The 13,878-nt window shown below is 40.1% G+C and overlaps 1 protein-coding gene across 1 annotated transcript in view; it reads right to left on the bottom strand.

Annotated features, from left to right (window-relative positions):
• anks1b (ankyrin repeat and sterile alpha motif domain containing 1B) overlaps positions 1 to 13,878 on the bottom strand; it is a gene marked incomplete in the record, with an annotated part of 204,431 nt that overhangs the window by 9,667 nt on the left and 180,886 nt on the right. The window contains 4 exon segments of the mRNA XM_035674093.1: positions 627 to 698; positions 4,495 to 4,620; positions 6,410 to 6,613; positions 7,986 to 8,093. Of these exon segments, the coding sequence (XP_035529986.1) occupies positions 627 to 698; positions 4,495 to 4,620; positions 6,410 to 6,613; positions 7,986 to 8,093 (510 nt within the window).

Here is a 13,878-nt window from a genome sequence, read left to right as displayed (position 1 = left end):
CCTCTTGTGTGGCAACATAAATATTGAGACAGAAGAAAAGCGGGAGGAGGGGAAAGGAACAGAAAGCTTTGCTCATGAATATTAAAATGTATCTTCACACTGCAGCAGCTCAGGATGAGAGAGAGATATGAACTGAGGGCCAGAGGAGAGAGGGAGTCAGTGTTACAGTAAAATATGGAGAGAGTGAGCGAGCAGGAAGAGAAGACATGATAGCAGGAGACAGATAACAGCGGTGAGAAATTGGGGAGAGGAAGAAAAGAATGGAGCAGCAGAATGACACAAAGTGAAAGGGACAGATTAGGTGATTTGAGGTAAAAGGGGGTTATTGAGACACACAGGGAAGGATATTAAAATAAATCCCTCAATATACTTAATCCACCGTCATGATATTTTAAGTTCCAGTGTGAGTGTGAGGCCACTCAGACTATGAGACTGTGTCCCAGATTTGAAGGTCCTTCCACATGCATTCATGTCCAATTTATTACAACTTGGGTCTTATTTTTGTAGCTTCTTTTTCAGATTTTTTTTTAGCAAAGTTGCTGTGTCCCCAGCTCCCAACAATAGATGTTTATAATGTTAGTTTTCCTAGCAATAGCAGAAATAAAGTGTGTTAGGGTGTGCTTTACCCTCATTTTGGCACAAGCGTCTTGTGTGGACTCCGTCCCTCTCAGCTCCTTCACCAGCATGGAGCCCAGGTACTGTGGAAAAGACACACAAACATATGTTTAGGAGAATATAAAGTGAATTATGCAAGTGTGTTGTTATGGCTGTATATAAAACTCTGTCACCATATTAACCTCCTAATGTCTGCCAGACACTACAGACACTAGTGTTCTGTCTTTACGAAGTCATACTGTGCAGCCTGTTCAACTTAATTTTCAATTCTAGTGGTCCTCCCAAAGTTTGTTAACAGTAGCCTCACATTTGTGAAGCTTCAACCAGTAAATCTTTGGCATTTTTGCCTGATAAATGCAAACAGTGGATGCGATTTTTTGTTAGCAGATTAAGGGCAAAGCTCAATTTTAAACTAATGTTGGGCTAATGTTCCCCTCCCAGATGAAGATGTGTCCCACCTACTTCCATTCTCAAACAGAAAAGATTGCGACACAGTTAGCAGGGACAGTCATCAGCTGTCAACTCCAGATACAGCATCATAGACCAGTCAGTCTTTACCGACCACTTACTTCCCTCCTTACCATTATCTGACCAGTTTACATACTAAACCCTGATAAGTAACGAACTCAGCCTGGGCTTTTAACAGAGTCAACAATTGAATGCTCACCCACGAGGATGTGGAGGACAAGGAGTAGGAGGTTTTATACAAAGTCTAAAATAACATAACAAACACCAGCCTTCTCTCCCAAAAAAAGAAGAGGACAAAGGCACATGGAACTGTTGTTTGTCTTTATTGTCTTGATGAAATAAACGGACAAAAATATAAATGTGTGTGTTTTAATTTATAGTATTAATTATGGAGTATACTTATCTACAAGAAAGAAACCTTTTCTATTTTGAGTAATTCATGGGTGCCATGTTTACATTCAGCACATGGAGTTTGATTAAATGCACACAGACACACACAGCAGTGCTTACTTGAGAGGCTCCTGGAGGGACATTAACACCAAAGTGTGGCAGATCCTTCTCTCTGGACAGATATTCTGCACACGTAGTATCTGATTTAATAAAGAAGCTACTAATGGTGACAGTGTTTTACAGGGACAATGTTTATGTCGACATTAGAGCACTTAATGGGTGTGACATCCACCACCTTGCAGTGCCCTTCCTGCCTGTGGAAGAGCCCTTATTCCTTAAAGTGGGACCCTAACAAGGCTTTTAGTGGATTAGACGAAGAATATTTACAGCTTTTTTTATGTCTCATCTGTTTAACTCTACAGCACATGACTCCAAAATTGATTATCTACCCCACAGGATTTATTTTACATTTGATTAGTGATGCATTTGATTATGAAGGCAAAGCAAGCTTTTGGGCAAATTGCTTTGCGTGCTGACTTACTTTTTGTGTAGCACAGACTGTGACTGAGTCTGGTCCTTGGCAGATCAGAAGGAGGTCATCTGCGCATGTTAATACTTTGTCTTGATTCAAGCTAACAATCTTAAATCGCTGTTATGGCAGGGTTGCTGGCAGTTATCCTAGAAATTGCATTACAGTTGCACACAAGACCAGCTGCTCTCTTGTCTACCGTGTCTCTGTGGCAGTAATTGTTGGTGTACACAAACACACAAGTCTTTTATTAGTTCCAGATAAAATTCAGAGATGTCTGTAGATTTCTAGCAGGACTAAGTATGTACAGCCACACTAGCAGCTCTGTGAGGCTCTACTTAGGCACAGTGGTGCTTTGAGCTAAATGCTTCAAACACACTAAAACAGTCACAGTGACAATGCTAACATACTGATCTTATGCAGGTATTATGTCTTACCACGTTCATCATCTTAGTTAGTGTCAGAAGGCTAATTCTAGCACACAATAAATTTGCTAATTAGCTAAAAGTACAAATTTAAACCAAGACTGAGGGGAAAATACCTATTTTGGTCATAAGACACAATATTGGACACACTGAAACTCACCAATGTCTTTACAATTTATCCTACACATACATAAATGTTGATACACACTTGATACAAAAATTGTAAACTTATCCATAATGTTGTCATGTATTTGTAGCACTTTTCATGACCGTCTTTTAAATGGACAGAAGCGTGAATGAGGACATGGTATTAATCATAACAGTATCTGTCATATCAGAGCTTGAATGGAACTGCGTCAATAAAATCTGAATGGTTCTGAAATTTGTACAAAATACAAGAGGTGATTACTCTTTTCATGAAGGGGCACTCCAGGTTAAAGACATTGTTCTTTATAGATTTATAGATTTTTCTACACTAGGTATAAATAAAAAGAGAAAAAAATGGGCTGCAATTCAATACCAGGAAGAACGCCCTAATATTTTGTATATTGGATGTATCTACAGAAGCTTTTAGATGAATATAAAGGAGCTCAGAGAGTAAATGTTGAGATAACATTGGCCGTTAATGATGTAGAGTGTGGTAATGATGTTAGAATGTCTGCAGGGTTTTACTGGAAATGGATTTGTAATAACTTCAGATAATATTTTCGAGCTCTGGTTGTAAAGCTGACATAATAAAGTTAAGATGTCATCTGAGGTGGTGCTGAAAGTGGAGGTTTTGTTTATTTCGAGCCCAAGATGAAAATGAGAACAGTGCTGATGCATCCTTTATTCCAGTCCTTTTGGCTTTTTACCATCCTGCTTTCTCTATTAACACAAACACAATACACTTCTCTCTTTCCTCACTCCCTCTCATCACTGTCTTCTCTATCTAATTTATTCTTATTCACTCTCTGTCTCCCTCCAGCTTGCCAATATTCATACTGTGCGCTCTGCCTCTCCCTCTGTTGTGGCTCCCGCTCATTTATCTCACTTTCTGGAGCCCGTTGTCCTGGGACAGCGAGCATTAGAGATGTTGTCATAAACGGCTCCATGAAAGCACCTCCATATTTTCCCCCGATGGCCCACCCGTTGTGTGCTCCCCACCACACATCCAAAACACATTGCCTGTGTAGTTGTACATCTGTCAGAAGCCTAATGGTCCACAGTGTTGCTATCAATCTTCTCAGGTGAGAAAACGAATAAGGAGGGATTTGACTGAGGGAAGACACACTCTTGGGATACTTATCTCTTATTCAATGCCTGTATCTCATATTTCTTGCTTTCATTCACATTTGATTTCTCCTCTCTTCGCCCTGTTTGTTTTTCAATCTCTCTCCAACTATGTTCTTCCTTTGCCCTTCCCACTCTTACTTAATCATCTAGCTCACATCTTACTCCAGGTCTTCACCGCAGAGCTGCAGAACCAATCAAAACATGCATTTCTGAGAACCAATGGCATCTCAAAATTGCTTTTTCTCTGCACAGTTTTACCTGCTCCAACTAAGTTCTCATTGCAGTCTGGATGCTGAGCATATAACCACTTAAGAGGTGCAAGGCTGTATCCGTGGTAACGTGGATATATAACATCCTTAATGTAACTGGCAAAGGTCTAAATTTACCAAAGCGCTGAGCATAACTGAGTGCAGTATTGACTGAAAGGGTGAAGTTGAGGGTCATTGACCTTCAATCTTATTACCTTAGGAGTATATTTATTAGTCAATTAATCGACAAGGCAATAAAAAGAACATTGAGGCCAATAGTTTGTTATCCAAATTAGGTGTTTTACGCAAAAAGGCCCAAAATGTACTAGTTCTAGCTTCTCAAGTATGAATATTTGCTGGTTTTATTTCTGTCTCTGTTTTCTTTTTTCACAATTGTTGATGTTTATAGACCAAACAATCAGTCATTTAATAAAGAAAATATAATAATTAGTTGCAGGTCTACATGCAAATACACATATTTGAACTGTGAATACACACATTTACACACACACAGAGTTAAGTGAGGTGAAGGGGTAGGACTTACATAGGCTTCATAGTCACAGGATTGAAAGATGAGCTTCTCGGGGTGATGCTGCCAGTACTGCACTGGAGTGGACGAGGTGGCCTCGTTGGGCGGACGCAACGTGATCGGCTCGCACCATTCGCCTGCCTGAAAAGACAACCAATCGCATGTCAGGACACAAGCCAGATCACACAAGATTATAAGATAGGACATGACATCAAGGACTTGTTCTGTGTATCCCATGTTGACATAACTTGTTGGCCAGATAAATGTGTGTAAATTCATAATGTAACTGCTTTTCCTGGCTGATGAATATGAATATGCCTTCAAAGGGACACGCTTCAGAGAACATCCAAGAGGAAATAAAACTTGGATGAATTATGCTTGGCTTCTTAATGTTCCCATTCTTTAGCTCAGTTGAAGACTCTTTGCTGCTGCTGCTAACCGCTTTTTCACCTTTTACACAAAGGAAATACCAAAATCCTATCTGCATACTTCTCAAATGTCTGCGGATAACAATTAAGTTTGTTTTATGGTCTTTCATTCTTCAGTAAATGAAACCAGATGATTTTCTTGCGTGAGGAGTAATGCATACAGCCTGTGACTGTATGTTTATGGGTTCTATCTGATTGCTTTTGTGTGTAATTCCATCACATAGTTGGTGAGGCACTGTAGAGGTGAGATCTGACGATCAGATGTTGGATTAACAGCCTGGGGATAAGGCTTTAGAAACAAGCACTGGCCGAAGCTACGCTAAACTCAACCAGCTTAACAGCATTACACCACTTTTTCTCACACCCTTTGACCCTGCTTGGGACGGACTCAGCTGCAAATCTTCAGTTACTAAATGTTTTTATGTGTTATCTTAAGGACCAAAAGAAATAGTGTTAATTGTGAGGTAACCAATCATAGAAATGTGGCGACAGTCAGAGAAGAGGGGTATTCAGACGGAAAATGAAGATATTTCGTCTTTTCTAAAATACTTATCCTTCTATTCTGGCAAAGCTGACTCATCAGTGCCACCTCAGAGTGTTGTTTCTAAAAAAAGGGGGGATACACTGACGCACACACACTTAAGAGATTCAGCAGGGTAACCATAAGTGTGTGGTAGTCTGCACTGATAAGCTCTGTGATTCACACAGAGACACAAAAAGACCCTAATCATACTGAATCAAAACACAGCTGCTACCTCAGATGCGTGCACACGTGCAAGTGTGTGTGTGTGTGTGTGTGTCTGAGTCATTGTGCTGTTGCTGATTGGAAGTCATAAAGTTCTAATTGTGCGTTTGGATGAGAGTGAAATTGCTGAAAAGTTGAAACACTTATTCTGAAAAGTATGTCTTGTTTATGCAGAACTATTAAGGAGTTACATCTTTGATGTTTGAGACAGACTACTGGAGATAAACATTTATTTGTAAAGCAGTAGTTTATGCCTGATTGCAGTTTGCATATTTTAGCATTTTATAGCACAAAGTTTCAGGCAATTTATGTCTTATTTCCTTATTTGTAAAATTTATATGAGCTCTAAACTGCAAAGAGGGCTGCTGGTGTCAGATTGTCTGCATGTTGCAGATTATTAATGGGAGATTTTCAACAACCAAATAGGCAGAACACTTCTGGCTTGCATCTTGTAGCTATTAGGGACCAGGATTTAATTACTGAGATACTTCTTTTATGGTTAAGATATATTCTATCGCCCTGATTAGAAATGTGAAAGCTTATTAGTTTATTATTGTTTCCAATTTGTGAAATTACAGGATACAACTTTGAAATATTAGACATTAGAAGGTGTGTTTGTTACCAAACTCATCCTTTAAGCATCCATCCATCCAATTGTATCTCTGACTATTACCATTCATAATACTCTCCTTGAGTCCATCCCTCTCTCCCAGTCCCTGCCTCCATTCATCCCTCCAACCTGTCCTCCCTTCCTCACCATGCTGACTTGGGCCATCTGTCGTTCCAGCTTGGATCGCGGCACGTCCTCAAAGTAGTTGTCATTGCTGCGCTGCCTGCGCCGGGCGTCCGCCTGCATGATGAGGTGCTGCACGTCCAGAGATCCGCCCGGGACCCCCGCGGTGTACGCTGCCTGGCCCACTGACGGGCTGAGCTGGGGAGGAGTGTGGTTTCCGCCGGGCTCCTGGGACAGGACGGGTGGGGTGGGGGAAGGAAGCAAGAGAGGGTTCATTCATCATTTCATAATGTGCTGTGTCACTGCTGCAAGTACAATAAGTAGGGCAATTGCATTCGCTGTGCACTGTCACATTTTATTTTTCAGCTACTGCTGAGTAATAGTATCCAAAAGTGCTTTGTATAATCAGGACAAAGACACTGTCCTGTTACAAGAAGGTCTCAGCAGGTCCATCAGCACAATTGGCTGTAAACACAACACTGAAGCTTTGCCTACTCAGAGTCACTTTAAGTAAAAGCATCGGCTCGATCCTTAAAGTGGAAAATTATGTTCATTTAAGAGGTTTTTCCAAGCTGAACGCAGACTAAAATTCCCCAAAGAATTAGAACTTTTATATGTTTTAATGGTGTAATGGTCTTACACACTCGAAAGTCAGCTTATTTCTCCTGAGAGGTCATTCACTTTCAGTTGATTACATATGTGAAGAGTCTTAATAGAAGAGGCTTATTTCCGGGCTGCGGAAGCTGACGTGTAAAAACTTTGCGTTTCAGTTCTCATCCAGAGTCATTTGTCCTAACACACTCAGCTGTCAGCCACGGTTTGTACTGTATTACAGAGTAAACACAGCCCTCTGCTCACACACTGGAAGCTGCTTAAACACATCATTTTACGCTGTATTAAGTATAATCTTGCTTTTCTTCAATTACATGCCAGTGGCACCTCTTTTCTTGAATTGAATTTTCTTGAATGGAGTTAAATTAGGGCTGAAACAACTAGTCGATAAATCGATTTGTTGATCAAGAGAATCCTTTATCAAGCAGAGATGCTAAACATTTGCTGCTTTTCTCTGTTTGTATTCTCTCATTCTAAGGCAAAGTTATGATTTTTACACTTACACTTTGAGGCTCAGTATGTAACTGACATTTTCTGATGGAAATGTTGAGACACAGTGGACAGTTTAGGCTTTTTAAAAGGTACAGAAAGGAGCAGAATTGACCAGGTCGACACATTCAGCGTCATCTCAGAAGCAGAAGGCCTCCTTTAGCTTCACAGTACAAAGAGCAAGAGACTATTATAAGGACATTAGAGCGTAGCCCCAATGGGAGAGGGAAAGCCAGTTCCTTGTGATTAGTATCCAGGACAAGCCGGCAGGGAGGAAACTGCAGTGGGTCGGCCATTTTGTGCCTGCCTGAGAGATTTGGGTAATCAGTTGGGTGGTAACTGCAGCAGTGGGGAGGCTGTAGCTCCCTAAGAGAAACACACAGCCATCTGGGAAGAAACTAGTGCCTTCCTTCTCTGTCTGATGTATTCATAGTAATTTCGATACATGTTGCTTGAGGGTTTTTATGGTTCAAACAACACATGCTGTCTGCTCACTCACCCTTAGGGAGATTGCCCGCGGAGGTTTTTGTGGGGTGTCTTCGTGTAGCCGGTCCCCCAATGAGGCCAAGATCCGTTTTCTGTGTCCGATGAGACTGATCTTCAATACCTGGATAAATACACAGATATTAGACATTAAAGTTCAATAAATGAAGATAGTAGTAGTAGTAGTTTGTAGATGTTGTGCACAAAAAATTATCACGGAAACGATGATCGATCCACAGAAAATTAATCATTTAAGTTATTTATCAGGAAGAAAGATATAAAAAAAAAACATTACTAGTTCCAACTTCTGAAATGAGAGGATTTTCTCTCATATATCATGTAAATTCAATATCTTTGGGTGTTGGACAGTTGGACAAAACAATCAATTTGAAGACATCACTTAAGGACTCTTTGATGGAAATTGTGATGGAAGACACAAGAATAAATTAACAAGACTGGTTTTTGTGTTCTCTGTAAATACACTGTGCTCACAAAAAAATGATGACTCTCACTTTCATTTGCATAATTTGAAACAGCTTTTACAAAGAGCAAGAGTTCAAAGGCTTTCAGACTGGATAATAACGAGATTGTATCTGCAAAAAAACTACTTAAAAGGTAACAGATTATCACCATCATCATCATGAGCCTCAAATGGAAGATAATACTGCTATCCAGAGAAAAGTTTCACAGAGAAAAAGACCGGTGTGCACTACAGAGCACTCAGGGAAGTACTAATGAGTGCATAATGACATAAAATGCCCCTGAGCACATGCATACAGCATATTATTATTATTATATAACTTGGATGGCTCTGTTGAAGCTGTTAGTCGTGTTGTGACATTAACATGCTCATAGAGTGATATATCGTTCCTTTAAGGTAAAACACATAACAGCAAGTGAAGTAAACACACACAAAGATCATAAAAAGAGAGAGAGGCAGGCAGGGACAGACTGATTCAATTAACTGGTGCTCTTGTAGTAACTTACTACTCTATCCTTTTCTTTCAGTCAAATTAAAAAGAATCTAATATGCCCTGAAGCAGAGTATCAAGTAAGAGATGTAGACTTGGGACTCGAGAGTAAGTCACAAAAATGAGGATTTGAGACTTAAAGCAAAAAGCAAATTATAAGTTTTGACCTGTAAAATCCTAGAACATTAAACAATTGCTATAAATATTTAATAATCAGGCCTAAGGATTTAAGGGAGTTGGTCTCAGTTATCTAAATAAATACTAACAATTCTTTTATATGTACTCCGTACAATGGTTCGCCAGCTCTACTGAGCTAACTGGGCACCCAAATACTAACAATTTCAAAAACAAAACTACGTAATTTTAATGATCAGAATTTTGCCCCAAAAGATAGGATATATGGCCTGGTCTGACCTGAAATTGAGAGAAATATATCTGTATGTTTTTCAGAAAATATGTATAGAAACTTGGTACTTCCTGGACTACTGTAGCTGGAGGAGCCAGGCTAGCGCTTGTCAGTCACAATAGCTCTCAAACTTATTTCTATTTTCTCTGTAAGGGAAAATAAGGCTCTTTAAGCTTCCCAGTTGGTTAGATCAGCTCCATCGCTAACAGGACAGTCTGTCCATACAGTTCATTCAAAAGACACATTTTTACCATCGCCTCATGTCTCATAATCCATTCCTCTTTTGTGGAGCAGTTTATACTCAGACAGAGGCGGTTAAATTAAAGTGAATGTGCAACACTGCTACTAAGTTATGATAGCTATAAGCTAAGCTAATTGCCACACAGCTCAAGTTCCATACTTAGAGCACACACACGAGAGAGGTATTGATCGTCTCATCTAACTCTCAGCAAGAAAGCGAATAGGAGTATTTCTCAAAATGTCAAACTATTCATTTGAAAGATTTCTAAGATTAAAACTAAAAATGAAAAGACCAAACACAAACCAGAAGTATTAGTATCCGATTTTCCAGTTCTTTGTTAAGGGCACCATTTGATAAAACATTGTTAATGAGAGCTGAGAGCCATGAAATGCAAATTCAACAATATCAGATTGTGGCAAATTTGTAATAGTCTATTGATTTCCCCCAGGCGCTCATTACACAGGCACAAACAGAGACAAAATACACATACACACTTGGACTCCAATGAAAGCATTCATTCTTTCTCTGGTCACCAGGCGTCCACTGACTGTGCCAGTTACTGGGTTTTCTAAAGAGATGAGCTGGAACATGGCAGCCTTCTGCAGGGATGTTGTTTGCACCTTCTGGCACCCATACTTGAGTATACAACAAACTTTTGCCTGGTTTTATGGGCCTGCCTCTGGAGGTCTTCCAATAAAGGTATGTGTGAGTCTGAGAGTGTTTGTGTGTGTCTCTTCAGGGCAATAGGTGGTAATTAGCCTCAATGCGAGGCCTTGCTGCGAGTCTAATGATTTTCCCAACAGTCTTGCTTTGAGTCAGCACAACTCACACACAGATACACACATACTTCATCATCTCTTGCACCAATTACTGCCCCACATCTGCTAGAGAAACATTAAAATACAAACTAACAACAAGAACAGTGTCGTAGGATGCACATACTTTGGTTCAATGTGTGTGTGCATGAATCTAAACACACAGACAGAACATAAATAAATCAAACCCAACCGTAATGAATAGTGTATGTATGCATACTGCATGTAAACAGCTGATATATAATGTATCAAGCAAGCTCAAAAAAGACCTCCTCTTGTTGTGATAAGTAGGTTTCATAAATTAAATTTTATGTCATACAGTGAATAAGGAAAAGGGACGATGTTAAATAAAAAACAGCAGCTACCAACGGGTTAAACGACATCCTACGCTGTTCTTCTCTGCATGGAAACAATGTATTTTAATTGTTAAAATTAGACGGATCAAAGGGAAACAGAGAGCAGAGCTGGGACTAGCGGGTAGTGGAACTAATTGGCATATTATGGCCTCCCCGTGCTCCCTCCACCAATTTTTACTCACTCATCTTTCCCCTCCTCTATTCTCCTTCTCTTCTGGCTTTCACAGCTCACTATCTCTTTCTCTCTTACACACACTGTCCTTTATGGACACACAATGTCAGCGATACTACAACATCTCCACCTCCCTCAATCTGTGTCTGTCTCTTTGCACTAAACAGGACATTGGCTCGCTGAATTTGGTGCATTAAGATCATGTCATTTTGAGAAAGAAATACTTGCTTCCAATGCAAACAAGTCATATCATTAAATGAGAATAAGTTGTACTGCGCCACTGGTAAAAAGAAAATTTACACTTGACATTCTTGTAAATAATTAAACTAAATTGAAAACAGGTGACATTACTGTATATACATCTGTCTCATTCTCAGGCTTTTAAATAACTTGTTTAGTGTGTAGTGTAGTTTTTTCTTTCCGCCAGTGTAAATGTAATGAAATGATGAGGCAATTAATCAAAGAGTTCATAGAAAGAAAAAGAATTTGCAATTCTGAAATTTTAAAGATTTGATGACTTTTGATTAAACTATAAAAAACACGAATCGACCTAGATATTGTTTTGTTTTTTTGTTTTTGCTTTATGTAGTACAGGTTATGATATATTCATTATTATGCTGCTGTGTCTATCCCTGTCTGTCTCCTGAGGGACAATAGCGTGACACCACACTGCTGTTTCATCACATACAGGACGCACATACTCCGGGGGGGAGCACAGTAATTGCCCAACATAGTGCGTATCTATGTGTGTGTGTGTGTGTGTATCTGTGTTACACTTTGTCTTATGCAACAGCATCTACTTCAACTACAGTAGAAGCCTCAACCTCAGCTTGAAGTTCAACTGTCACCATGGCAACACAGAGCCGCAGCAGCAGTAGTCACCCACACACACTCATCCAAAAATAAAATAAATAAAATCCACATGCACGTGGATGTGTACTCACACACACACACAAACACACACAAACAGCTGTTTTGGAGCCTGTGGAAGAAGATTATATTGTTATCCCTGAATGGGTGAGAATTTGAATGCAACCCGACCATTATTGTTAAAACACAAACTCACACTCTCACTCTCTCTGTGATGCTTGACTGCAGTATCGCCCCATTTGCATTTAAATTATATTCACAGCAGCTGTATATCCTGACAGGAGAAGTGTTGAGCTACCACAATGTACAGCCTCTCTGCACCCCTTTCCTCTCTTTCCATACATCGCACTAACCACGCATTCATTTAAGCGCAATCCTATTCAAATTTACTCAAAAAGCTTTCTGAGTGATCATGATCTCGTTCTTCCCATCTCTCCTTGCGGTGTCATTGAGTGGCAAGAGCATCCAATGAGGGTTACTTACCCTCTGGTCTTGATTTTTTTTATTTTACCAGTAGTATGAAGTGATTTGGGGCGCCTCCAGTGTCTGTCTGGGCCACTGTGTTTGTGTCTTCTGTGTGTGTGTGTGTCGATCAATGCACTAATCCTGTTAACAGTCCCGTTAGCCCAGATTGAACAGGCTTGATTAACGGATTAGCCACCACACATACGGCTAACGGAGCTGTGCTTTCTCACAGCTATCCCCCTCTCTCTGCAGTTTGCTGTCACTACAACGAGAATTTAACAAATAATCTGATTTCTGTTGGAATTTAAATATTTGTTTGGTTTCGAGTGTAAACCGTCCCACCGTCAAGTTACTTCATCTAGCAACGAGTCGTAAAAAATCTAAGAGCAAACCATCTCCCTGTGGTATTGAGATTATTTCACTTTTACTGCAAATCAGATCAGATTTTTTCCTTGAATCACCCTCTCCTGAACACACTGACCTCCTTAAACACAAGAGTGACCACAGAATAAGGACGACAGCTGCAACAAAATGACATTTTTGCAAAGAAACCAGTGCAACAATAACGGGTAAGTGGAAAGCGTCAGTGATTGGGGACATTAACAACGACCTCTCTCAGTCAGGACACTGGAGACAAAAAGCCTTTTCTCTGTTTCCCACTGGAGGGGAGGTTGGAAGCTGGTCGACTCACTGGAGCATAAAACCCAGTGAGGGAAACAACAGTCCAGTCACTGTCTGTGCTCAAGCTAGCACATAGTTTTAATGATGGAGAAGGAAGGGACTGAAAACGCTTTCATCAGTCTCTCTGCTCCTTTTTAATATACATTGACTGGTCTAAATATCCCTTTCATCGCCCTCGTATCCCTTTTCACTCTCTGGCCATATTCGCAGTCCCTTGACCTCAGATTACCTCTCATCATCTGTTTTCGTCTCTTCTTTCCTACCCATTCTGTCCTTACTTTCACTCCCCTCTTGCTATATCCAGATGTTAGAAGGCGAGACTACAAGAAAAAAAGACAGTCAGAGAGAATAAATAGTGCACAAGTGTCAGTGATTCGGCCTAATAAAAGAAGAGGCTCTGCAGTTGCACTCAAAGGAGCTTCTTCTCTTAAGCCTTAGCAACTGCATGTGATTGGTCCATCTTTGTTTGTTAGCTTGTATGTATCTACCTTCTCCAGGCTCATGTCAATATGATCAATTACCTCTCCCGTGTAGACTATCAGGTTGTGACCTCTGTGATAGCAGCAGACCCCTGAAACCTCTCAGGCATTGTCTGCTAATGGTGTGATTGGGGTTCAACCCTTTGAAGAATCCTGCATCGATTTTTCCAGATCCAAGAATCACTGACGTAAGGTTACTTAAATTGCCCAGGTCAGAATACATTACAGGCCAATTGAATGGTAATATTGATCAGCAGATAGCATGTCTCAGTGACATCTTGGAGGTTGAGTACAGGGTTGAGGACATCAAGGTCCCGTCCAGGGTAATATTTGAGAATTTAGGGCTTAAAAGACACTTTATATATTTTAAAAACATAAAAAATGATTACAGACTTGTCAATATGTAGAAGTCCATAAACAACATGTAGACCATAATATTGGAAGATGAAATTT

This window comes from Morone saxatilis, unplaced genomic scaffold (assembly GCF_004916995.1).
Source record: "Morone saxatilis isolate NCDOM2014 unplaced genomic scaffold, NCSU_SB_2.0 Contig10, whole genome shotgun sequence".
NCBI classification, from domain to species: domain Eukaryota; kingdom Metazoa; phylum Chordata; class Actinopteri; family Moronidae; genus Morone; species Morone saxatilis.
The sequence above is the reverse complement of the archived record's forward strand: the minus strand, read 5'-3'. Positions and strand labels throughout refer to the sequence as shown.